Consider the following 25,680-nt stretch of genomic DNA (forward strand, 5'->3'; position numbering starts at 1 on the left):
ACACGCAGCGGGACAAGTCACGTGCTCAAACGGCCCCTGCTTCCTGGCTGCCACCCCGCCCCCAAGACTGGCTGTGCCGGGGCCACGCTGGCGCCAAGGCGGAATGGGTCATCGGGACTGAATTCCTCTCTGCCAGTGGGGTGGGTCCTCCTCCTGCCACCTGGACTGTCTCTGTTCCGGGGCTGAGAATCAGACGGCAGCACTCGCAATGTCAGCTGAGCCCTTGGGTGGCCGTCTAGGAGAGTCAGGTGCCGTCCAGTGGATCAGCAGTGGGCCCACAGCCGGCAGTATGGGTTTCTATCGGTGGTGCACATCCGCACATGCCTCGGTGCATATAACCAACTCACGAGGAGTCATTCTTCCGCTCTGCTCTGCGCTGGTTAGGCCTCCACTGGAGGATTGTGTCCAGTTCTGGACACCGCATTTCAAGAAAGATGCGGAGACATTGGCGAGGGTCCAGAGAAGAGCAACACAAATGACGAAAGGTCTAGAGAACATGAGCTAGGAGGGAAGACTGAAAGAATTGGGCTTGCTCAGTTTGGAAAAGAGAAGATTGAGAGGGGACATGAGAGCTGTTTTCAGGTATCTAAAAGGGTGTTACAAGGAGGCGAGAGAAAACTTGTTCTTCCTGGCTTCTGAGGACAGGACAAGAAGCAAGGGGCTTAAGCTGCAGTGAGGAAGGTTTCGGTTGGACATTAGGAAAAAGTTCCTACCTGTCAGGGTGGTGAAACACTGGAATAAATTGCCCAGGGAGGTTGTGGAATCCCCATCTCTGGAGATATTTAAGAGCAGGTTAGATAAATGTCTATAGGGATGGTCTGGACAGTATTTGGTCCTGCCATGGGGGCAGGGGACTGGACTCGATGACCTCTCGAGGTCCCTTCCAGTTCTGTGAGTCTATGATTCCATTCCGCACATGGATGGAAAAGAGAGGACGCTGGTCACCGCTCCCCGCAGACTTACATCGGCGCGGCTGTGCCACTCAGGGGGATGCAAAATCCATCCCCCGCGAGACGTGTGAGACGCCCTCGCGCCCAGCATGGACTGCGCTGTCACAGCGCGCTGTTCCCACGGGGACTGGGACAAGCTCTCCCGTTGGCGTAGAAGCATCGGCAGCGGAGGGTGCATAGACCAGACCTCGCGGAACTGCCTCCGGGGCGACCTGGGGAAGCGAGTCCTGGGCCGGGGAGGGACCGGACAGGAGCATGGAAGCGGGAGCATCCGCATGGCCTGGAGATGCTTCTCCTCCCACCGTTTGTGCCACGACCGACTCAGACTCAGTCTCTGACCTGCCTCGGCTTTTAGGTCGGCGTGTTCGCGCAGCAGCTCCGTGCCCAAAGACTGGGCCGATCTCCCAGCTCACAGGGCCCAGTCCTGCACGCTGAGCTCAGGCCAAACTCTGCTGGAAGGGGAATGGGGGTTTTGCCTGAGGAAAGACTGCTGGCCCGGGCACTTTATCCAAAGCCCGGGAGCTGGTGCATGGTTTCCTACTGCACAAGAACCGAGGCTGAAAGCCCCACAGGGTCAGTTCTGGCCCTCAGAGGCAAATGAAGCGCATTCCACGCCGCCTCTTGCGGAGGAGACCTTCAAAACCTCAGCGCCTTCCCAGAACACAAAAATTGGGCGTCACCACATGAAATGAATAGGCGGCAGGTTTAAAACAAACTAAAGGAAGTTTTTCTTCAGGCATCGCACAGCCAACCTGTGGAACTCCTTGCCAGGGGATGTTGTAAAGACCAAGATTTTAGCAGGGTGGAAAAAAGGACTGGATACATTCACGTAGGATAGGTCCACCAATGGCTATTAGCCAGGATGGGCAAGAATGGTGTCCCTAACCTCTGCTATTTCGAAATAAGATCGAAACAAGCTCCGCCATTTGCATAGCTCAAATTGCACATCTTATTTGGAACCACAGTGCAGTGTGGACGTAGCCTTACCTAGCCAAAGAACCCCCGGGCGGCAGCTTACGCCAGGCAGAGCCAAATGAGAAGTCAGATGCGGCTTTTCTCCAGTGCCGCTGGTTAGGCGTCGGACACGATGCCGAAGAGAAGGGCCGGATTCTCCTGCTCTCGATGTCGTCACCCTGACTGGCTGCCTTGCAGGGAGAGAGGCTTGAAAACCCACGTTCCCAGGCTCACGGTAAGCGCAGTGGGTGGAGCCGGGCCGGGCTGGACGCGCGTTGCGATTAGATGTCAGAAGGCTCTTTTCTGGCCTCCGAAACGCCAAATCGAACCTGCTCAGCGGATGTGGAAGGGGGGTTGGGCCACCGGCTCTCAGTGACACGGGATGGAGCAGGGACTGTGATTTCTCAGGGTTGTTAACCCGGACAGACAGGCTCACCGAAAGGGCCAGCAAACTGGGCTCCTTGGAGAACCTGCCGTAGGGTCTAATGAATGCCATGTGCTCCGCTCTTCGTGATGCATCCCCACCGCCCCCTGCTTGCCAGGGCTGGGCTCCAAGCTCCCGGCCTCCCGCGGCTCCCCCGTGCTTACAGCGGGAAGACGGGGTATTTTGATTGTTTCTGACACTGGCACAGCAAGCCGAGCCAGCCCCAACTCCGCCACGCCACGGCCGGGCAACTCCCTGCGAGGGACGGGAAGGAATGTGGCGGCGATAGCGTGTGTGTGTGTGTGTGTGTGAATGTATCTGTATGCGTGGCTGTGTCTGCGTGGCTGTCTGCGTGCGTGTCCGTGTGTATGCGTCTGTGTCTGTGTGCGTGTGTCTGTGTATGCCTGTCTGTGTGTGTATGTGTGGCTGTCTGTGTGTGCATGTGTGTCTGTGTGTGCATGTCTGTGTGTGTGTGCACGTCTGTGTGTCTGTGTCTGTGTGTCTGCATATGTGCATGTGTGTCTGTGTGTGCGTATGTGTCTGTGTGTGCATGTATGGCTTTGTTTGTGTGCATGTCTGTGTATGCCTGTCTGTGTGTATGTGTGGCTGTGCATGCGTGCACGTGTGTCTGTGTGCACGTGTCTGTGTGTGCACGTGTGTCTGTGTGTCTGCATGTGTGTCTGTGTGTCCATGTATGTGTCTGTGTGTGCATGTATGTCTTTGTTTGTGTGCATGTCTGTGTATGCCTGTCTGTGTGTATGCGTGGCTGTGCATGCGTGCACGTGTGTCTGTGTGCACGTGTCTGTGTGTGCACGTGTGTCTGTGTGTGTGTGCATCTGTGTATGCCTGTTTGTCTGTGTGCGTGTCTGTGTGCGTGCGTGTCTGTGTATGCCTGTGTCTGTGTGCGTGTCTGCGTGTGCGTGCGTGTCTGTGTATGCCTGTGTCTGTGTGTGCGTGCGTGTCTGTGTATGCCTGTGTCTGTGTGTGCGTGTCTGCGTGTGTGTGCATGTCTGTGTATGCCTGTGTCTGTGTGTGCCTGCCTGTGTCTGTGTGTGCGTGTGTTAGTGTGTGTGTTTGTGCGGGAGGGTGGTTAGCCCCGTTCAGGCAGCGTTCGCAAAGCAGCCGTCTCCTGCGCGCTCACGCCCCTTGGCAGGGCCGTGGGGAAGGAGGCGGAGAGCCGCGCCCGGCCTTTGAGCGTGTTTGTGTGTCTAGTTCTGCTCCTAATTCCATTAGTGCTAATTGCATTTGGGAGCGTGCTCCGGTGTCGTGTTTTGTTTTGCTGGGAAGGCCGGGCTGGCCATTTGCATATCGCTCCCCAGCCTGCCGCTCCCGGCCCGCAGCGCGGCCAGGGCCCGTGTGCGCTCGCGTGTCTGAGCCCGGAGCTTGGGCGCTGCCTGCTGAGAGCGGGGAGCCCAGGGCAGCGGCCTGCGTCTGCATTAGGAACACACCGCACTGACCTTCGCTACGCTCCCTGCAGGCTGCTTTGCTGGGGCGCTGCGCTGGCTCCCGGCAGTGCCGGGCTGTCCTGCCCAGTAGGCACAGCCAGGTTACCCTGGCCTGCAGGGAGCCCCGTTACCATCCAACCCCAGACAGCTCAGGGCGAGGAGCAGGGCTCCACTTTCCTCTCCAGAGTGGGAGAGAGCATCCCCCCGAGTCGCCCTGCTGCACCCCCCAGTCGCCCCGCTGCACCCCCGTGTACCCACTGCTCTGTGAGTCGCCCCACTGCACCCCCGAGTCACCCATTGCTCTGTGAGTCGCCCCGCTGCACCCCCCAGTCACCCACTGCTCTGTGAGTCGCCCCACTGCATCCCCGAGTCACCCATTGCTCTGTGAGTCGCCCCACTGCACCCCCCAGTCACCCACTGCTCTGTGAGTCGCCCCACTGCATCCCCGAGTCACCCATTGCTCTGTGAGTCGCCCCACTGCACCCCCCAGTCACCCATTGCTCTGTGAGTCGCCCCGCTGCACCCCCCAGTCACCCACTGCTCTGTGAGTCGCCCCACTGCATCCCCGAGTCACCCATTGCTCTGTGAGTCGCCCCACTGCACCCCCGAGTCACCCATTGCTCTGTGAGTCGCCCCGCTGCACCCCCCAGTCACCCACTGCTCTGTGAGTCGCCCCACTGCATCCCCGAGTCACCCATTGCTCTGTGAGTCGCCCCACTGCACCCCCCAGTCACCCACTGCTCTGTGAGTCGCCCCGCTGCACCCCCTAGTCACCCATTGCTCTGTGAGTCGCCCCGCTGCACCCCCCAGTCACCCACTGCTCTGTGAGTCGCCCCGCTGCACCCCCCAATCACCCACTGCTCTGTGAGTCGCCCCGCTGCACCCCCCAGTCACTCACTGCTCTGTGAGTCGCCCCACTGCACCCCCGAGTCACCCATTGCTCTGTGAGTCGCCCCGCTGCACCCCCCAGTCACCCACTGCTCTGTGAGTTGCCCCACTGCATCCCCGAGTCACCCATTGCTCTGTGAGTCGCCCCACTGCACCCCCCAGTCACCCACTGCTCTGTGAGTCGCCCCACTGCACCCCCCAGTCACCCACTGCTCTGTGAGTCGCCCCGCTGCACCCCCCAGTCACCCACTGCTCTGTGAGTCGCCCCGCTGCACCCCCAGTCACCCACTGCTCTGTGAGTCGCCCCGCTGCACCCTCCAGTCACCCACTGCTCTGTGAGTCGCCCCGCTGCACCCCCCAATCACCCACTGCTCTGTGAGTCACCCACTTCCCAAGTTACTCACTGCACTGTGAGCCACCCCACTGTACCCGAGTCACCCACTACTCTGTGGGTCACCCCACTGCACCTCTCAAGTCGTCTACTGCACCCCCAAGTTATCCCACTGCACCGCCCAAATCACCTAACTGCACTTCTGAGTCGCTCCCTGCACCCCGAGCCACCCCACTGCTCCCTCCCAGGTCACCTCACAGCAGCCCCCCCAAGCTGCCCCTCTGACATTTGGGCCAGTACTGACACTAAGCGGGGAGGGCCTCCCGCACTGCTCCCGTGGCACAGCGCCCCCTAGTGCTGCCCCAGGGCAAACTCGCATTTCAAGGCGAGCGCCAATCCCCAAGCCCCAGGGGATTCCTATTGCCCACACGCAGAGACCCCCTGCCCCTACCTCATGCCAGGGCACAGGCCAGCTAGCACTGCCTGCCCCCGCCCCCCATCCCAGGCCCACCCCCACCCCGGGCCCCCAGTCCTGCAGCTGGACACCGAGTGGGGCGGCCAGAAGGCAGTAGGGTCCTTTGTGCTACCTCCCCCTCTCCCACGAATCTGCCCCTGCCCCCAGCTCTGCCACCTGCCTGCTGGTCCTGGCTGCCCAGCGGTGCACGAGGGGCGACCAGATGTTGGCTACTCGGGGCTTTGTCTTACAGATGCAGCTGCCCCCCTCCCAGAGAAGCCCCCGATTGCTTCACGCTTGCTCTCTGGACGCCCCTGGGGCAGCAGCGAGTTCACGGGCACGGCTGGGTCAGGGCTCTGCCCTCGGAGCGGTCGCGAGTTCGGTGGTTTTCTGGAGACGTTTTCCTCGCTTTTCTTTTCTTCTGAAAGGGAAGCAGCGGCGGGGGCGGGGACGGGGGGGGGGGGGGGGAGCCCAAACCGCAGCTGGAGCCCAGCTGAGGAGCAAAGTCAGTCCTAAGGCAAAGGACCGGGGGGGCTGTTATTATTTATTAGCGGCGAACGCTTGACTGTCCACTAATCAGGCCAGGGAACCCAACGCAGGCCGCGGGCCCCCCGCTCACATGTGGTTTCTGTTGCGTTGCCGGCCGGCCCCTACCCGCTCTGGCCTGGGTTTGTTTGTGTTTCTGTTAATTTGGTTGTTTTTCCATGTCGTTTTCCGTCAAACCGCATGTTTTTTCCCTTCCTCTTGCCAGCCCGCTAGTGACAGGCGGCGGGGGAAGGCGCCCGGCACGGAGCCCTGCTCTCTGACCCGGTGGGTGGCCTCTCCTGCCAGCTCCGGCACTCGGAAGAGTCCCCCGCGCCGTGCTCCGGGACACGCCGCGCCTTCACCTGCCCGGCAGGCAATTAGGGGCTGGCTGCTCACCTCCCGCCCCGGACAGATCTCCTATCAGTTCTGCCTTCCACTGGCTGCTAAAGCGCCGGAGTCCTCTGGGCTGGCGGCGGTGCCCTGCTCCGGCACACGCCGTGTCTGGCTCCCACGCCCGCAGCACACTCGCTGTCCGTCTCCCCGGCTTCTCTCGTTGCTGCTCCCCCAGCCGCCGGAGCCCTCGCCTTCCCCTCCCTCCTAGGCTCCCAGAGCAACCCCAGCCGCACCCAACGCACGCCACCCTGGCTAGAATGAGCCATTTAGGGTGCAGCCACCGAGGGGCTGAGGGAGCCAGGCAGGGGCGGATTCTTAGACCCAGGAGGATTCCACCCGAGGTGTGTCCGGGGATGGAGGGATCCGTTCCATCCAGGGTATGGACGGTGCAGAAACTCCTTTGCTGCTATCCTTGGCCATTAACTCGAGTGCGCCTTCCACGTTGCCTGCGAAGCTTTCCTGCTCCCTTGTGCCCAGACACCTCGCTCTCCTCTTTTGGCCGGCCTTCTGCCTCTCACTAGCCTCTCCTCTCTGGCCCGTTAACGTTATTTTTATAACCGACTATAAAAAAGAGAGCCATGTGCCAAACCTCAAGCGCACATTACTTCCCAACATCTCTGCTCCAGCCGCTCGCCCCGCCTCCCTCCGGCTCTGCTGGACTCGGAGCGAGGAGTCTTCTGCCCGGACGGGCGCTCGGCTTCTGGCCTTGCTCCGCCGTGGCTCCGCTCCCCGGGGGGGCTCCGTGTTCACCCCTTTCAAGAGCCTGCACGACCCGTCCCCCAGAGCCGCGCGCAGCGGGGAGGACACCCCGGGTGGAAATTCCAGTCGCGCCCCCGTCTCCTCGCCGGCCCGGCGCAATCCTTGCCTCTCCCCCGTCCCCAGCACGGGGAGCCACCAAAGAGAAGCGAAGTGTCCCGCCTGGGCGTGTAAACGCAATCCCTCCAGCCAAGGCAGCACGTGGCCGTCCCCGAAGCTCAGCCGGGCCCGGGGTTAAGCCGCTCTCCAACGGCTGTGCAGCACGTTACGTGCGTTCTGCTCTCGGGCCTTCAGGAGGAGGAAGCAGAAAGGACCATTCCGGAAGGATCCGCACGTCCCGCGAGGGGCTGGTTGGATGCACCCAGCCCCACAAGCCTGCACCTTCGACGCCCATGACATCATCCCTCGGGGGGCGGGATTTCCTGCCCGCACAGAGGAAAGGAGCCAGGGGCGTGACCCGCGCGGCCCCGTTTTTTCCGTGCAGCGGCCGGTCCCCAGCACGGCAGAGATGTCGGCATGAGGAGGGTCCGGGCTCAAACCCAGTGGCAGAGGCGGACTGGCAACCTCCCGTCCAGCCTGCTCAGGGCGGGGAAGGTGCCAGCCTCACCCCTCATCCTGGCCCCCGATTCTGAATCCAGCCCCCCGAGAGTGAACCCCCATGCTGAGCTATACAGGGATGCCAGGCCAGGCCGGGCGCCCCTCTCCGAAGCCCCGCTGGCATGAAGGCCTGGAGGAGCTGCAAAGTCCAGGCTCGACACGGCTCTTGTCTTTGTGGGGGTGGGGCAGAGGGAAGGGTGGGGGAGAGAAAAACTTGCAGAGAGCTTTCCGTGAAAATCCAGGCAATTACATTAATGACCAGGAAACAAAAGCAACTCCCCTGATTAGTTCCTTGCATCCGTAATGACATGAGCCACCTTGGGCATCGCTTCTTTTCTGATCTCTTGCTCTCGCCTCACACCTCCCCTGCCCTCCACGCCGCTCTCCCCAGCCTGCCGCAGCCCGGGCAAAGCGACTGACATCCGGCACTAATAGGAACCGGCAGGGGCTGGGCTCTCTGGCCCACCGATCCCTGCCGGCCCCGAAGCGGATTGACGGGGATGAAGAGGAGTGAGGTGCTGAGCAGAGGGAAAGTCATTGCAAAGTCGCAGCGACGCCCCAGCTGGAAAGGAACCTTCTGAGCCGGGCCCCCACCTCCCGCCCCACTTTGGGCTCCAGCTTTCCCCGGCCTGCGTGTAGAGCTGCAGGCCCGGCGTAGCTGGTTTCTCACACGCAGGGCTCCTGGTGAGCTCCGGCCAGGAGCACGGCAAGGGGGAGGAACACGCTGGCGGGCACAGGGCGGCCCAGCGCCGCACTACCACGGTGGCCCGTTTCCTGCCACACACAGGGACGGCCTGGTGCGCACGGCCCGCCGGCCACCCCAGAGCCAGCAGGCTCTGCATGCGCAGGGGCCTTGGGAGCCTCGTAGAAAGGGCCCCGGGGCGCGAATCCAACCTGCCCAAGAGGCACTTGCCGCTGAATGATGCACCCACCGTCCAGCTCAGCAGCATCCACAGCTTCTCTGCTGCCTCCTGCCCCTCCGCCCCACGGGCTCCTCCCTCCCCAAGTCGCCCCAGGGGCACCCCAGCAAACCACCCTCTCGCTGGCCTGTCACCCGGCATCTCTTGGTAAGGTGGCACCGTGGAGCCCTCACCCACTGCGAGTGAATCCGAGAATCCCAGGGCGGGAAGAGCCCTCAGGAGTCGAGTCCAGCCCCCTGCCCAAAGCAGGACCAACCCAACTCAATCAACTCAGCCAGGGCTTGGTCAAGCCGGGACTTGGACACCTCTAGGGATGGAGATTCCACCCCCTCCCTAGGGAACCCAGCCCAGCGCTTCCCCACCTGCCTAGGGAAAGAGTTTTTCCTAATCACCAACCTAGACCTTCCCCACTGCAACTTGAGCCCATTGCTCCTCATCCTGCCACCTGCCCCCACTGAGAACAGCCTCTCTCCAGCCTCTCTTCGGACCCCCCCTGCAGGGAGTTGCAGGCTGCTCTCAAATCCCCCCTCACTCTTCTCTTCTGCAGACTGAACAAACCCAAATCCCTCAGCCTCTCCTCGCAGGTCGTGTGCTCCCTCCAGCTTCCTAAACATTTCTGTTACCGTCCGCTGGACTCTCTCCACCGCAGCCACGACCTTTCTGTCATGGGGGGCCCAGAACTGGACGTAACACTCCAGATGTGGCCTCCCCAGTGCTGAGTAAAGGGGAATAGCCAGCAGGAGGCTGACTCCTGGGTCTCTCCTCATTCTATAAGCCTGGTGCATTGCCGGCAGCTGCCTCCCATGGCTGATTTGCGACCGCGTGCCCCGCCCGGTCCGGTCCCACCCTCTCCGGACACCAGCTTGCTGGCTTCCTCCAGGAAAAGATCTATCAAGGCCTCCTGCCTCTTGGCCACACCCTGTCCTCATCACGCACACCAAGGACTCGGATTTGCTCCATTCTCCCGTCCACCCCTCCCCTGGACCCCAGCCTGTCCTCAGCTTCCGCCCCCCTTGGGGAAAACGGCAACGGCCAGACCGCAAAGCAGCATTTCTTGATGAGCGTGTCTCTCGTCTCACCATCGGAATCATGTTCGTTTCGTAGGCGGGTGGGGGGGCGGTGGCGCTGAATACAGCATCCTCCTGCCGCAGTGTGAAACGTCACAGGTGGCACGGGAGTGGGCCGGTCACCTCCGATGCGTGCCCCCCTCCCGTGGCTGAGGGTCACGTGCCAGGCAGCCTGCCTCAGTTTCCCCCACTGGCACTGTGCAAAGATATTCCCGCTTTTTTGGGGGGCAAACACTGTTTATAAAAATCACTCTCCTCCCCAAACAGTCCCTTCAGAGGTCCACAGAACCAACGTATCACTTTCTCTCCAAGAGGCTCTGGGAGACAGACCCATAGTCTCCTAGGGTGTGTCTAGACTACATGCCTCTGTCGACGGAGGCATGTAGATTAGCCAGATCGGCAGAGGGAAATGAAGCCGCGATTAAAATAATCGCGGCTTCATTTAAATTTAAATGGCTGCCCCGCTCTGCCGATCAGCTGTTTGTCGGCAGATCGGGGCAGTCTGGACGTGACGCGCCGACAAAGAAGCCTTTCTTGATCGGCACAGGTATGCCTCGTGAAACCAGGTTTACCTGTGCCGATCAAGAAAGGCTTCTTTGTCGGCGCGTCACGTCCAGACTGCCCCGATCTGCCGACAAACAGCTGATCGGCAGAGCGGGGCAGCCATTTAAATTTAAATGAAGCCGCGATTATTTTAATCGCGGCTTCATTTCCCTCTGCCGATCTGGCTAATCTACATGCCTCCGTCGACGGAGGCATGTAGTTTAGACGTACCCCTATAGACAACCACCTAACCTCAGGATGATTCTTACCAACAACCACAGGACATACCACACTAATACCCACCCTGGTACCTTCCCTTGCAACAAACCCCGCTGCCAGCTTTGTCCACAAATTCACTCTGCTGATACCATTATTGGACCTAACCAAGTGAGTTATAAGATCAAGAACACATATTCCTGCGCATCCAGAAATATAATCTATGCTATCATGTGTCGAAAGTGTCCGTCTGCTATGTACATCGGACAAACGTCTCAGACACTTCGCCAAAGGATCAATGCCCACAAAACAGATATTAGACAGGATCACAAAGAAAAAACAGTTTCTTGCCATTTCAACCAGAAAGGACACTGTCTCAACGACTTAATTACCTGCATCCTGCTTCAAAGGCCTTTTAAGACTACACCTGAAAGAGAATCCTCTGAACTGTCATGCATGCTAAAATTCGACACTTTACGCCTAAGTTTGAACAAAGACTTTAATTATCTTACCCATTACAAAGATAGCTTCCCCAATTATTACCTTTAATATCATTAGCTCACAGACATTTACCTCCCCCGCACATCCCCGTTCTGTTCTGAAATTTGATTTGTCCTTTTCACATGTGTTCATTTTTTTAAATTGTATCCTTTGGTATATATGGTTGTGACTATTTTCTTCCACTATTTGATCTGGGGAAGTGGGTCTGGCCCACGAAAGCTCATCACCTAATAAACCATCTTGTGAGTCTTTAAAGTGCTACCTAGTCCTGTTTTTTGTTTCTCCTCCCAGGCCTCCTCGCCTGCAGCAGCTCTTGGGGGCTTCCCCGCTGGAGTCTCTCCTCGCTCTCTGCCAACGCTGCTTCTGCTTCTGGGCCTTTCTCCTTCGCTGCAGCCACCTGCTGCCCTTCTGGGGGGCACCCAACTGAACCCAGCTGCCTGGTTCTGGGAGGCGGGCTGGGGGGAGCCCCCAGGGCCCAGCTCCCCTGGTACGAGGCCACTCCTGGCTGGTGAGCGAGGCTGCGGGCACCTTTCTTGTCACCCCATTTGTCTCCCCGAATCAGAATTACTCTGCTGGCCCCTTGGATGGATGCACTGAGGTGAATGAATAGGATGGGGGGACATTCACTCCCCCTCCCCCACTTGCCTGGATTTAGCCCCCAAGGCATGGGACTCCCCCCAGCATTGGGGCGTCCGCACTGGTACTCCAGCCCCCCCGCCGTGGGCCCTACATCTACTAGCGTGGGCCCCCCAGGCTCTGGGGTGCGAGGGGAGCATGGGGAGCATCTTTCCCCTCAGTCGGGAGCCACCTCAGGGAGGGTTCTCACTCGTGTGTGGCCCCCGACTGATTTTTCTGTGGGTCAGGGGCCCCCAGCCCAAAAGAGGCTCCCCGCCCCCGTGTAGAGAAAAGACCCACGATTCACTGGGCTGGGCTGATACCGTCCCATCCGGGGACATCTTCGCCCTGCCATCGCCTCAGCGCGGACGGGATTCCATTATTCCCTTCGTGCAGGGGGTGTCCTCTAGCGCCTTGTCACCCCAACATCAGGGGGGTGGGGGGGAGCTGCAGCCAGGCGTGGGGGGAGGGGCTACCCCTTGCTGCGCAATTGGGGCACAGTGTGGAAGGGACAAGCATGGAGCTGACCCCAGGAGGTTGACTGGGCAAAGGCCATGCCAGAACCTGCTCCACCACCTCATCTTCAGGGTGTGCTTTATCCCGCCTCTCCCTGGGTGGGGGGGACTTGAACCCACCACCCTCCTCATGCGAGCACCCTATCCCCTAGGCCTCATTGGATCCCACTGCCTGACCTCAACTTCAGGGTGCCCTTTATCCCACCCTGTCCACCCACCTCACCTTCGGGGTGTCTTTTATCCCGCCTCCCCCTGGGTGGGGGGACTTGAACCCGCCACCCTGCCCTCCCCAGGCGAGCGGCCCAGGATGCAACAGGACACCCGGCCGTGTACTCACTCCCCACTCGCAGGTAGGTCTGGTACTTGAGGTGCCAGGAGGCCCCTTCGTAGCAGGTGTACTGGCCGCTCTGCGCCAGGTCGACGTTCCGCAGGATCAGGCGCGACCCGTTGACTTGGGAGGCCTCCATGTCGGTGCCGTTGGCCATCCAGGTCACTGCCGCGTCCCAGTCCACCGCCCCGCACTGCATGGTCACGTCCGCCCCCAGGCGCTCGTACTGGACGTGGGAGTCTGAGGAGATAGAGAGAGAATCCCGAAGTGAGAACCCCTTTGCCGGCCATGCTCCCGGGCCTGCAAACGGCAGAGCAGCGGAGAGGCAGGGCCCGGAGCCAACCTGGAAGAAAGTCTGAGCATTAGTCACCCCACAGCAGCGGGCAGCATGATCTCAGTGTGGCCCCGGAGCCAGGCCTGCGTGAGTTCTAGTCAGGCTCTGACACTGACACACTGCATAACCTTGGGCACATCCCTTAACCCTTCTAGGTACCTCAGCTTCCTCGCGTATGGCATGCTGGCACCGACACCTCCGGGCCCACCCTGCTAAGTGGCCTGGAGAACAACCACTGTAAGAGTCCCAGTCTGTGCAAAGCCCTCTTGCCGCGAACCCCAGTTTCCACGGCGGGGGTTAAGAAGGCACAGAGGGCTCGGTTTAGCGGGCTGGATGCTGGCCTGTCTGAGCCCCGTCTATTCTGGTCCTGTCAGCATCCGGTAGGATCCCAATCCCTCCCTCCATTCGGGCGGGGGTGAGGCCGGTAAAGGCATTCCCTTTCTTTTGCCTGCATAGGGCACCTGGGGCAGAGCTGAGAAGTTAACTCAGGCATCCTGAAAAAACTCATCGGCCGCGTGTCCTGGCCAGCTGTGCCCCATCTGTAGCCCTTCTCCAGCCTCCCAGGAAAAGTCTGCCAGGGACTTGCTGATTCATTAACCGTGAAACGCTCCGTGGGGTCGGCTCAGTTTCGGCAAAGGTGCCATGGAGCCCAGGACGGTTTCCTTCCAGCCCCCTCACCCCTCTCCGAGGCGCCCGGCCTGGTGGGAGGACATGGCATGGGAAGACTCGGCTCCCATGCTCGCAGTGCCTCAACAGACTGGGCCTCCACTCTGGCTCAGAGACGGGGCCCCCACGCTTTCCAGAGTCCCCCCAGAATTAGTGTGATGCTGAAAAGCGGTTAATTAGGTGATCGTGTAACTGTAAAAAATCTCAGCGGTCACATGTTCCACACTGCAGGGTCCCCGGGAGCAGGGCCAGCAGCCAGTGTACGACGGAAGACGGCTCCCGGCCCCACACCTGAGGAACTGGCTATGCTGTGGACTCTAGGAACCTCATTCCTACTCTTCCTGACTAATAGCCATTGATAGACCTAACCACCATGAATTTATCTAGCTCTTTTTTTAAACCCTGTTATAGTCCTGGTCTTCACAACATCCTTTGGCGAGGAGTTCCACAGGTTGACTGTGCGCTGTGTGAAGAAAAACTTCCTTTGGTTTGTTTTAAACCTGCTGCCTATTCATTTCATTTGGTGACCCCTAGTTCTTACATTGTGGGAATAAGTAAATAACTTTTCCTTACTCGCTTTCTCCAGACCTGTCATGATTTTATAGATCTCTATCCTGTCCCTCCTTAGGGTGCGTCTACATGGCACCGTTGTTTTGAGATAACGAGTGTTATTTCAAAATAACAATGTGCACATCTACACAGCCATTCTGTTATTTCGAAATTATTTCAAAACAATGGACGGCTTATTCCGAAATCTGTAAACCTCATTCTACAGGGAATAACACCTATTCTGAAACAGCTATTTCGAAATAAGGCGTGTGCAGATGCTCCACTGCTGCTATTTCGAAAGGGCCCCTCCCAGGGGCCATTCTAAATTATTCCTCCCCAGTGTCACCTGAGGCTCTAAATCGTGGTAGCACGTCTACATTAGGGAAGCCGGCCTCAGACTCATTTTGAGGCTTCCCTGCAGGGTAGACGTGCAATTTCGAAATAAGCTATTTCGGAATAACTATTCTGGAATAGCTTATTTCAAAATAAGCGTGCAATGTAGCCGTTCCCTGAGTCTCCTCTTTTCTAATCTGAAAAGTGCCAGTCTTTTTAATTTCTCTTCATACGGCAGCCGTTCCAAACCCCGAATCATTTTTGTTTCTGGACCTTTTCCAACCCTTTTCCAGTGCTAAGATGTCTTTTTGGGGATGAGGAGACCACCTCTGTACAGTATTGAAGCTGTGGGTGGATTTATAGAGAGGCAATCAGATAGTCTCTCTCTGATTCTCTGTCCCTTTTTTACTGACTCCCGACACACTGTTTGATGTTTTGGCTGCCGCTGCACACGGAGTGGATGTTTGCCGAGAACTCTCCACAGTGACTCCCCAACGGAGGGTAGCCTGTGGCACAGGTAAGCAGAGCCACGCTAGGCCCAGTCTAGCTAGTCCAGGTAGCAATAGCAGGGAAGACTTAGCTGCAGGGGCGAGCAACCCAAGTACAAGGCAGCATGCCCGGCAGGTCTGTACTAGGAGTAACCAGCCTGCGCCAACCCATCCACTTTTTGTCACCTGCCCAGGTGGCTGGGTGTCCGCCGGAGCTGCAGCCGCCCCTTTGTGGGCGCACCCTCGGGCCGCGGGGACAGACGGGCGCGTTGCTGGGGAAATGTCGCCATCGGGCGTGGGGCAATTCCACAGAATGTCCAGGGTTATCCCCGCTGCGAGGACAGGGCAGCAGCCACGGACGCTGCCGCCACGGAGACCACCTCTCCTCCTGGCCAGGGCGGGAGGGCCAGTGAGGGCCCTGCCAGAGACCCTAGCTAGGACTAGGGATGTCATCGTGAAGTCGATTAACCGATTAACCGGTAAGCAAAAGTGTCTAGGTTAATGCTACAGATGACACACATTCTGCCCCCTGCTGGTACATTTTGCAGCAGGCTGGCCAGCAGCCCGGCTCAGTCCTGGCTTGCGACGGATCCGGGACCTGCCCCCGCTGCGGCTCTGCATTAAAGTGCACTCGGAGCTGGGCAGGCAGGCAGCCTGGCTCAGGTTTGGCTCACGCCAGGTCCAGGAAATCAAGCCCCTCCCACTCCCCGGACAGGGGCTGCTGCTGCCATCACATGCTGCTGCCTCTGGATCAGAGGCAGCAGTGCAGGGCGACAGGCGCGCGGACCAGCTCCCGACTGGCACCCCGTGCTGCTGCCTCTGATACAGAGGCAGCAACACCGAGTAGGAGGGGGCTCCTCGGGAGTGCGGCTGGAGTGCACTATCGAATTGTCGAGTAACCGATAAGCATTCACAAGGTTAATCAACTATTCAATGAACTGACATTGAACATCCCTCGCTGGGACCAGGCACAACCTGGAGCTAACGAGCCAAGATTCATCCTTGGGGACAAAGGGGCACCAGGAACACCCCTCCCCGCCAAGTAACCTTAGCTCCCCCAACAGGGGTGAAGAAGATGCAGAACTACCCACGGGGGCACATCCGCAGGCAGGGACGGAGTTAAACAGTCCCCCAGCCAACACTCCCCCCCTCTCAGGCTGGCACACACAGAACCCCCGCACCCAGGACCAGCAAACCCGGGACAAGCCCCTACTTGGAGGCAGGAGCCGCAGCGGGAGGCGTTAAACTGCCCAGGTCCTCTTCAGGGGCGGCCCAGACTTCAGGCTGCAGCCACGCGTTAAAGTCCCAGGAAGCCAGCGGAGACTTGGGCCGTGGCCACATGGGCGGGCAACCCAGAAGGGAGCGCCGAGGCAGCTTCTTAGTGACAGAGGCCAGAGAAGGGGCGAGAGGAAGATGTCTCGGAGGCAGGGGCCGTGGGAAGGCATTTTACTCAGCTCCGCCAGGGCCCCTACATGGAAATGAACACTCTCCCTTGGACCAGCGTCTAGGCCAGGCCAGCTACAAACCGCAGCCCTGCCCAGGCGCTGGGTAAGCACAGGCCACCCGCCGGCTTGCAGCCGTGCAACAATCCCTTTCACACGCACAGAGTGGGAAGAAGCTGTCTAGGAAGGAGTCCTGCGGAAAGGGATCTAGGGGTCAGAGTGGACCACAAGCTAAATATGAGTCAACCATGTGACACTGTTGCAAAACAAGCAAACATGATTCTGGGAGGCATGAACAGGAGTGCGGTGAGCAAGACACGAGGAGTCATTCTTCCGCTCTCTTCTGGCCGATTAGGCCTCAATTGGAGAATTGTTCAGTTCTGGGCACCGCATTTCAAGAAAGATGTGGAGACATTGGAGAAGGTCCAGAGAAGGGCAACACCATGAAAGGTCTAGGAAGCATGAGCTCTGAGGAAGACTGAAAGAACTGGGCTTGTTTAGTTTAGAAAAGAGAAGACTGAGAGGGGACATGAGAGCCGTTTTCAAGTATCTAAAAGGCTGCTGCAAGAGAGAAAAAATTGTTCTCCTTGGCCTCTGAGGATAGAACAAGAAGCAATGGGCTTAAACTGCAGCAAGGGAGGTTGAGGTTGGACATTAGGAAAAACTTCCCACCTGTCAGGGTGGTCAAACACTGGAATAAATTGCTTGGGGAGGTTGTGGAATCTCCATCGCTGGAGAGATTTAAGAGCAGGTTGGACAGACACCTGTCAGGGATGGTCTAGCTGGTGCTGGGCCCTGCCGGGAGGGCCGGAGACTGGACTTGATGACTCTCGAGGTCCCTTCCAGTTTAGGGTTCTATGGTTCTGTGACAGGGCCTGGCAGTGTTTCTATCTCCCAAACAGGCAGGGGGTGTGTTCCAGCTCTAAGCCCCCATCTCCTGACTTCCGCTGGGTCCGTCTGGGCACCTCCACAGGGACAGACACTCAGTTCAACCCCTACCCCAGGCAGAAAGGCCCAGAAGGAGGCCTGGCTCCAGGAAGGCCGAGCTGGCCCGTACTCCAATCCCTTCCCCCAATTCTTTCCTCCCCGGTGTGTGACAGTGCCCCCGCTGCTCAGGAGAGTCACAGCTCCCCGTGGTCTTGGCCCAGCCCGTGCGACACGCTCCGCACACGCTCCCGTGCCCCTCGTGCCAGCCGGGCACCAGGGCGGCTTGCGGAGGGGCCGGCTCCAGACGTGGTGCGGGTGGGCCCCTGCCCGGCTGTGCGAGTGAGCCGGCCCAGTGGGGAGACGGGGGCTGCCCTGCCCCCCCTCAGGGGCAGCTCCCCACACGAAGCGGCCAAGAAGGGAGATTTTTAGCATTCCTGGGGGAAGCGGCCGCTCCAGCCGGTTGAATGGGGCCTATTGTGCGAGCGCAGGGCTGGCGTTCGTGCCCAAGGGCCCAGCCCCGTCTGGCTGCCACGGCAATTTACAGACGGACGTGACCCAAGTGTTCTCGCCAGCGATGCGCACGCCCTTGTGCCCACACACAAGGTGGGGTTGCCGCTTGCGGAATTGGGGTTCGGGGGCTGTTCACAGAGAGGCCGAGCCCCCGGCTGGCTCAAAGCCCCTTCCTTGCGGGTCGCTTTCAAAGCCCTTGGCTTGAGGCAACGCGGAGCCACGGCCTGCATTTTACCACTAGGGAAACTGAGGCACAGAGCGAGCAGGTGAGTTTGCCCAGAGTCAGGGCCAGGACTGAGACCTGAATCCACCTCTGGTGATTCCTGGGCCTTTACGCCGACCAGCTCTCTCTCCCGGCTGGGTCGGGCCAGCCACAAGCAAGCCTCTTGGTGATGCATTAGACAGCGGTGTGTACATGCGTGTGTAAGACATTGCATGGCAGCAGCGTGCTGTGGGGGGGGCAGGGAGACTCACAAGGTGAGCAAAGCAGAAAGGCTCACGACTCTGTGACTTTCAAGCCAAACGAGGTCGACCCTCCCCGCCCCCCCACAATGGGAAGAGAGCAGCAGGCCCCGGCCGCGCTGGGGAAAGACTCCAGGAGCCACAAGGAGGAGGTGATGGCCACAGCAGAAAGGGGATTAGAACTGCTAACTCCTCAAGTGCTTCACCCCTGTCTCCACCAGCCCTGCTTTCCTCCAGACCAGCAACCAGGCCATAAGAACGGTCAGACCAAAGGTCCGTCTAGCCCAGTGTCCTGTCTGCTGACACTGGCCAGCACCAGGTGCCCCAGAGGGAGGGAACAAAACAGGGAATCAACCAGTGATCCCCCCCCTCTCGCCCATTCCCAGTTTCTGACAAACAGGCTAGGGACCATCCCTACCCAGCCTGGCTAATAGCCACTGATGGACCTAACCGCCATGAATCTATCTAGCTCTTTATTGAACCCTGTTAAAGTCCCGATCTTCACCACATCCTCTGGCGAGGAGTTCCACAGGTTGACCGTGCGCTGCATGAAGAAAACCTTCCTTTGGTTGGTTTTAAACCTGCTGCCTATTCATTTCATCGGGTGACCCCTTGCTCTTGTGTTATGGGAAGGCGCAAATAACTTTTCCTTATTCACTTTCTCTTCAGCTGTCATGAGTTTATAGATCGCGCTCCTATCCCCCCTTAGTCTCCTCTTTTCCAAGCTGAAAAGCCCCCGTCCTTTTAATCTCTCGTCATGTGGGACCTGTTCCAAACCCCTCGTCATTTTTGTTGCCCTTCTCTGAGCTTTTAGCGAGGCTAAGAGATCTTTCTGGAGCTGAGGCGACCACATGCCAAGTTGCATCTTACAGTACAGAGAAAACATGCCCCGGACCCAGAGCAGGCTGCTAAGCCTCCTCTCAGTTGTGCCTGGAATGGAGCGGGGAGCGTGTGTGTTAATGTCACTCCCTTCTCCCGTACTTTGTTCCCACCCGGCCTCAGTTGCCAACAGAAACTTTCCCTTGCGAGAGGAGGAATTTCATGTGAAGGGAGCCAGCTCCCCGAGGAGAGATTTCCAACCCAATATATCTTTGTACGGAAACAGACATAATTGAGCGTTGGAGATGAAGCCCCAGATAGGGACCGTTCCAGGTGGAATTTGTTCGTGAACGAAGCGCGGCAGCAAGCGACGCCTGGTTTTGTTTGCCGCACTTGGGTAAATCCCTGGAGTCAGCAGCTTGGCTCTCTTGACAAGGAGAAATAATTAGCAAGCAACTTTAATTAAGAGATAACAGATGGGTGCTAACGGACTGCCACTTCATCACCGCCGAGATAGCCTGGAGCCCGCCTGGAGTTTCCTTTGGAGAGGAGGGGAGGGGAGTCAACGATGCGTTCCCCCTCCTTTGCGCTGTGGGGCGTGCTTGGGGGCGTGCGCGGCTCTGCTCCCGGCGGGCGAGCAGGACTAGAGCTAGGCGAGCCAGCCTGTGAATTCATGGCCTGGTGAGGCTCCGAAGTCTTAGAAATGGGGCTCTGGGTCCTTTCCCCAGGACGATCCAGGCTGGCCCCAGATGGGTTCTTTGTGCCTTGCCTGGTTCAGCAATCGACAGCTCTCTCCAATTCCATCCCTTCAGGAGGCATCGAGTCCAGCCCCCCTGCCCAAAGCAGGACCAACCCCAACTCAGTCATCCCAACCAGGGCTTGGTCAAGCCAAGACTTAGACACCTCCAGGGATGGAAAAGTGGCCATGTTCTCTCGCCATCCCTGTAAACCTCGTTGTACGAGGAAGAAGGGATGTGCCAAAAGAGGAGGTTTTGCTGAGATTTGGTGCCGTGTAGACACGCCAAATTTCGGAAAAGCCTCTTCCCGAAAGGAAAGCGGAAAAAGATACGCACATTGCGGTTTGCACTGTGCATATCTTTTTCTGACTTTTCTCTGTGGTGTAGACACAGCCTCTGGCATCCATCACTGCTGAGAACAGCCTCTCTCCAGCCTCTCTGGAATTCCCCTTCAGGGAGCTGCAGGCTGCTCTCAAATCCCCCCTCACTCTTCTGCAGGCTAAACAAGCCCAAATCCCTCAGCCTCTCCTCGGGGGTCACGTGCTCCAGCCCCCTCATCGTTTGTGTCGCCCTCCGCTGGGCCCTCTCCGGTGTGTCCACCTCCTTCCGTAATATGGGGCCCAGAACTGGAGGCAACACTCCAGATGAAGCCTTGCCAGTGCCGAATAAAGGGGAACGATCCCTTCTCTACAGACGTGATTATCACTCTCCTCTTGACCAAGACCAGATCACGAGAGGCAAGAGCTGCTGTAGGGGACCTGCGGCTACTCGGTGTCGATGAATCCCTCCTGGGGAGTTAGTGACACAAGGAGTGACAAGAAAGGAAAGCCGTGGACTGGGACCAAGGACGGAGACTGGGGCCTGGCCATGGAAGGAGAGCTGGAGAGCCAGCCTGGGAAAGCACAGGATGCTCCCAGTTGTCTGCTCAGAAGGAGACTGACTATCCCTATACATCTCCCTGCTTTGCTGCTGGTGGGACAGCGAGCTAGGGGTTGTCCTGGTTCAGGGGAAGGTGCCAGACACCTCCTAGTACCTGCCCAGAGAAGATTTCTCCTGACCTCAAGAAAGTGGCTAATACTCTGTAGGACGACTTAAAGCCCTTCCAAAACTCTCGCTTTCTGAAGTTCTTACTATTGTAACTCGGGGCGTTCTTGTTGCTGGGCTCCAAGTCGTGCTCCGGCCCCTGAGTAGCTCTCAGCACCAGTGGTATCCTGTGGCAATGAGTTCCACAGATGAATTCTGTGTTGCGTGAGAAAAGCATTCCCTTGGAGGGGGGTTGGAAGATTTCTGCTTCCAGAACTGCAGGGAGACTGCTCCTGGACAAGTCAGTGGCTGGACAGCCTGAAAATGGAGCTGGGGCAGAAATTTCGGGTGGATCTTTTCCCTCTGCTGGTGTTTCTGAGAGAAGAGGCAGAGCTGGCAGCGTGAGGGGGAGGAGTTCATTTGGGCTTCAGACAAAGGCCAGAACAGGAGTGAAAATCCGACTCGCCAGTCCTGGGGTCCGACGAGTTACAGGGTCACAGCTGTGATAGGTGAGCCGGTAGGAGTGCGGAGGCAGGAAGCATGGAGTAGCAGGGGATGGAAAGTAAATAGTTACCGCTGTGGGGGAGGTACTCAGAGGTACTGGGATAGAAAGGGTGTGGTTGGGGCTGTGAGGGACCAGGTCAGTAGGTAGGGTTTCTGGGGGTAGGTAGCTAGGAATGGAAAGGCGTTAAGAACATAAGAACGGCCAGGCTGGGTCAGACCAAAGGCCCATCTCGCCCAGTGTCCTGTCTGCCAGCAGGGGCCCCAGAGGGAGGGAAGAAAACAGGGAATCATCCAGTGATCCCTCCCCTGTCGTCAATTCCCAGCCTCTGACAAAGAGAGGCAGGGACACCCTCCCTACCCACCCTGGCTAATAGCCATCGAGGGACCTGTCCTCCATGAATGTATCTAGTTCTTTTTTAAACTGTTAAGGTGGTTGGGTGTGCATGGGAGGTGTACTGTAGGTAGGTTTGTGCAAGGGGTGTATAGTAAATAGGGGTTTTCATGGGAGGTGTACAGTAGGTGGGGGTGTGCAGGGGATGTACAGTAGGTAGGGGTTTGCAGGGCTGTACAGTAGGAAGGGGTTTGCAGGGCTGTACAGTAGGAAGGGGTACGCATGGGTGTATAGTAAGTAGGGGTGCACATGGGACATGTACAGTAGGGAGGAGTTTGCAGGGGGTGTACAGTAAGTAAGGGTATGCATGGGATGTGTACAGTAATTATGGGTGTGTAGGGGTTGTACAGTAGGTAGGGGTGTGCATGGGATGTGTACAGTAGGTGGGATGTGTAAGTAAGTAGTGGTGTGCAGGGGGTGAACAGTAGGTAGGGGTGTGCAGGGGGTGTACAGTAGGTAGGGGTGTGCATGGGATGTGTACAGTAGGTAGGGGTGTGCATGAGACGTGTGCAGTAGGTAGGGGTGTGCATGGGATGTGTACAGTAGGTAGGGGTGTGCAGGGGATGTATAGTACGTAGGAGCATCCATGGGACGTGTACAATAGGAAGGGGTGTGGAAGGGTTGTACAATAGGAAGGGGTGTGCATGGGATGTGTACAGTTGGTAGGGGTGTGCATGGGATGTGAACAGTAGGTAGGGGTGTGCAGGGGATGTATAGTACGTAGGAGTATCCATGGGACGTGTACAATAGGAAGGGGTGTGCATGGGATGTGTACAGCAGGTAGGGGTGTGCATGGGACGTGTACAGTAGGTAAAGGTATGCACGGGGTGTACAGCAGGTAGGGGTGTGCATGGGACGTGTACAGTAGGTAAAGGTATGCAGGGGGTGTACAGCAGGTAGGGGTGTGCCATATTTGGGGTCAGGAAGGAATTTTCCTCCAGGGTAGATTGGCAGAGGCCCTGGAGGTTTTTCGCCTTCCTCTGTAGCATTGGGCACAGATCACAGCTGAAGGACTCTCTGCATGTTGGGGCCTTCAAAGTATTTGAAGGCTTCAATATCTGAGACATAGGTGAGAGGATTATTCTAAGAGGGGTGGGCGAGATTCTGTGGCCTGCACTGTGCAGGGGGTCAGACTAGATGATCATAATGGTCCCTTCTGACCTTAAAGTCTATGAGTCTATGAGTGCATGGGACGTGTACAGTAGGAAGGGGTGTGCAGGGGGTGTACAGTAGGTAAGGGTGTGCATGGGACGTGTACAGTAGGTAGGGGTGTGCAGGGGGTGTACAGCAGGTAGGGGTGTGCATGGGACGTGTACAGTAGGTAGGGGTGTGCAGGGGGTGTACAGCAGGTAGGGGTGTGCAGGGGGTGTACAGCAGGTAGGGGTGTGCATGGGACGTGTACAGTAGGAAGGGGTGTGCAGGGGGTGTACAGCAGGTAGGGGTGTGCATGGGACGTGTACAGTAGGAAGGGTGTGCAGGGGGTGTGCACAGTAAGTCGGGCTGTGGGGAGCAGATAGATGCGCAGTGAAGCTGTTTCTGTCCCAGATGAGGTTTATTCTCCACGTGTGTCCGTGTCGTGTTGCTCTCAGCAGCGGAGGCCGCGAGGCCGCATGAGAGACGCCGGCGCGGAGGCCCCTCGCTGCCCTCCCCAGCCGTTCGTGGGGGAGACGCGCAGGCATGCTCCAGCGAGGCGAATGCGCGATTTATGGCAATTTCCTGTACAGGGAGGGACACTTCTGCCAGCAGAGGAACGCAGTTGTCACAGGAGATAAGCCAGCCTGTCGCTCCCCAGCACGGCTGTTACCTCGGGGCTTGGCTGCAGCGGCGGCTGAGGCGGCCTGGGCGGTGGAGGCGGCCTGAGGGAACAGAGAAGGGGAGCCGGGGCCGTGCAATGCGTAGAAGCCCCGGGTCAGGAGCGCGGGTTATGGAACTCAGTTTCCTTCCCCAAACCGGAGATGGAGGAGTCCGTGGGGTACAGCGTGGCAGACCCTGACAGGGAGAGGACGGGCGCCCGGGGATCTTTAACCCCGCCACGCAGGCAGAAGGACCCCTGGCTGGAAAGGGAGGCCAGACGGATTCCAAGGGGAAACAAGGCTCGTGTACCAGGGCGGCTGCCGAACCAGTCGGACAAGGACGTGGCGGCTTCTCCTTCTCCTGTGGTCTCCCAATCCGGCCCGGCCGCCTGTCAGGAAGCTGCTGTTGCCAAACACAAGTCCTTGGGCTCCGGCCAGGGGTGATGAGGAGACGTTTATGGCCCGTGCAATACTGGGGAGCCAGGCGAGGTCCCCTCTGGCCTCAATCTCCATGCAGCAATCGAACGAGCACCGGGCAGCCTCCAGGCCGGGGGAGGAAGGAGCCGTGCCCAGTGAGGAACCGAGTCCCGGCTCCCTGGCGGGAAAGGAGACTTACAGCTTGGCCCACGGTGGCCTGGGGACATCTGGCCCCTCTCCCGGTCCGTGAGGGATCCTGTCTGGGAGCGCTGCTGGCGCTCTTCATCGCAGCCGACCACGTCGCCCACAGCTGGGCTCACCCTCCCGGCGTCCCTGCCAGGCGAGGAAGCCGCCCCCTCCGCTGAGGCGCCGGATCCTTGTTCTCAGAGGTGCCGAGACGCCTCTGACCCCAGCCGAAATCAACCGGAGCTGCCAGGACGAGGCACCTCCAAAAATCTCCCCCGGGCCCGAGGTCATGCGGCGAGCCGGTGGCAGAGCTGGGAGCGGACCCCTGCGCTCGAGTCCCAACCGAGCTCGTTAAGAACCAAACCATCCCCTCCACGGCCCTGTAGGCCGCCTGGTCCCCCCAGGAACAGCCACAAAAGGCATCGTCCTCCCCGCAGCACCCCAGTCCCTGCACTGTGTCCTGCCTGGAGTGCAGTCCCAGCACAGAGCTCCGGGCTGGAACGGCAGGGCAGGTCGAGGGGCGTCGGCAGGGCAGGCCGGGGAAAGGACAAGGGGCAGGAATGGCAGCTGGGTGGAAGGCAGCCCTGCTAACAGCACAGGCGGAGGTCTGGCTGCGTAAGTGGGTGGCACGGCAGTGAATTAGTAGGCAGAGAAGGAGCTAGTGACAGGGCGCTGCCTCTCTTGGTCACCCTCCAATGAGGAGTGAGACCTGCTGTCCCCTGCCGGCCTGCCCTGGCTCTCTCTCCCACAGCAGCTCCCTGCAAGCGGCCCGGTTCCAGACAGCTAGCACTGCCAGGCCTTGACTTTCCTGTTCATGCCTAGCACAAAATTCACCTGCCAGCTCAACCAGGGTCCCCTGCAAGCTGAGCGCTTGGGCGGGCACCCAGGAGAGAGTCAGGGGTGGCCCAGTTGCTTAGCAGAGCGCCCACAGCCGCCAGCCTGTGTTTCTACTGGTGGTGCACACCCGCACATGCTTTGGTGCACACAACAAAATTTTATTCCGCATGTGGCTGGAAAGAATTAGAGGGCACCCTGATCTCAAAACATGCCCCCTCAAATCTGCTCCTCTGTGTTGAAGGGTCAAAGAGTGGATGGGGCTGGGCTGCACTGAGACAGAGACCTGGTCCAGGAGCTGCCCTCGAGCAACGGGGAAGTCTGGGGGCGGGGGTCAGGCTGCCTGTAATCTCAGGATTTCAAAGTCCAACTCCGCACAGCATTCCCATGCCCCGCTGCGTGGGGGGCTGTCTGCTCCCTCCTGCCGCCAACCCAGAGGGGCTAGGGGCAGATGTCCGATGCCTCCACAGGCCGAGATGCACTCGCTCCAGCGAGAAGAGCCATAAACTCAGGCCTCAAGCCAGGCCTCCCCCCACTTTTCCTTTTTTCAGCAGCATCTCCCCTCCCCCAGATGCTGTCCCCGAAGATGGGGGGGAATCCTGACACGTTGATGGGCCCCGAGTGTCCAGTGGTTCCGGACGGATGCTTGGAGCGATCCCGTTACCAGTACGACGTCTCAGGAAACCAGCCCCAGGATAGCTAACACGTACATTTGTGCAAAGGAGCATCCGCCGCTGACACAAGCACGGCACAGATCTGCCTTCCCGGCTCGTGCCCCGGCAGCCAAGAAGGGCCAGGGTACAAGGGTGCCAGCACGGCAGCCCGAGACCGGGCACCATAGCT

General features: G+C 58.8%; 1 protein-coding gene across 4 annotated transcripts in view; it reads right to left on the reverse strand.

Annotated features, from left to right (window-relative positions):
- Nucleotides 1–25,680, reverse strand: part of CNTFR (ciliary neurotrophic factor receptor) — a 474,842-nt gene that overhangs the window by 98,807 nt on the left and 350,355 nt on the right. For all 4 annotated transcript variants that reach the window (XM_075932805.1, XM_075932804.1, XM_075932807.1 and 1 more), the window contains one exon: nucleotides 12,432–12,662. In XM_075932805.1, the coding sequence (XP_075788920.1) occupies nucleotides 12,432–12,662 (231 nt within the window). The remainder of the gene's footprint in view (nucleotides 1–12,431; nucleotides 12,663–25,680) is intronic.

This window comes from Pelodiscus sinensis, chromosome 6 (genome assembly GCF_049634645.1).
Source record: "Pelodiscus sinensis isolate JC-2024 chromosome 6, ASM4963464v1, whole genome shotgun sequence".
Lineage (NCBI taxonomy): Eukaryota > Metazoa > Chordata > Testudines > Trionychidae > Pelodiscus > Pelodiscus sinensis.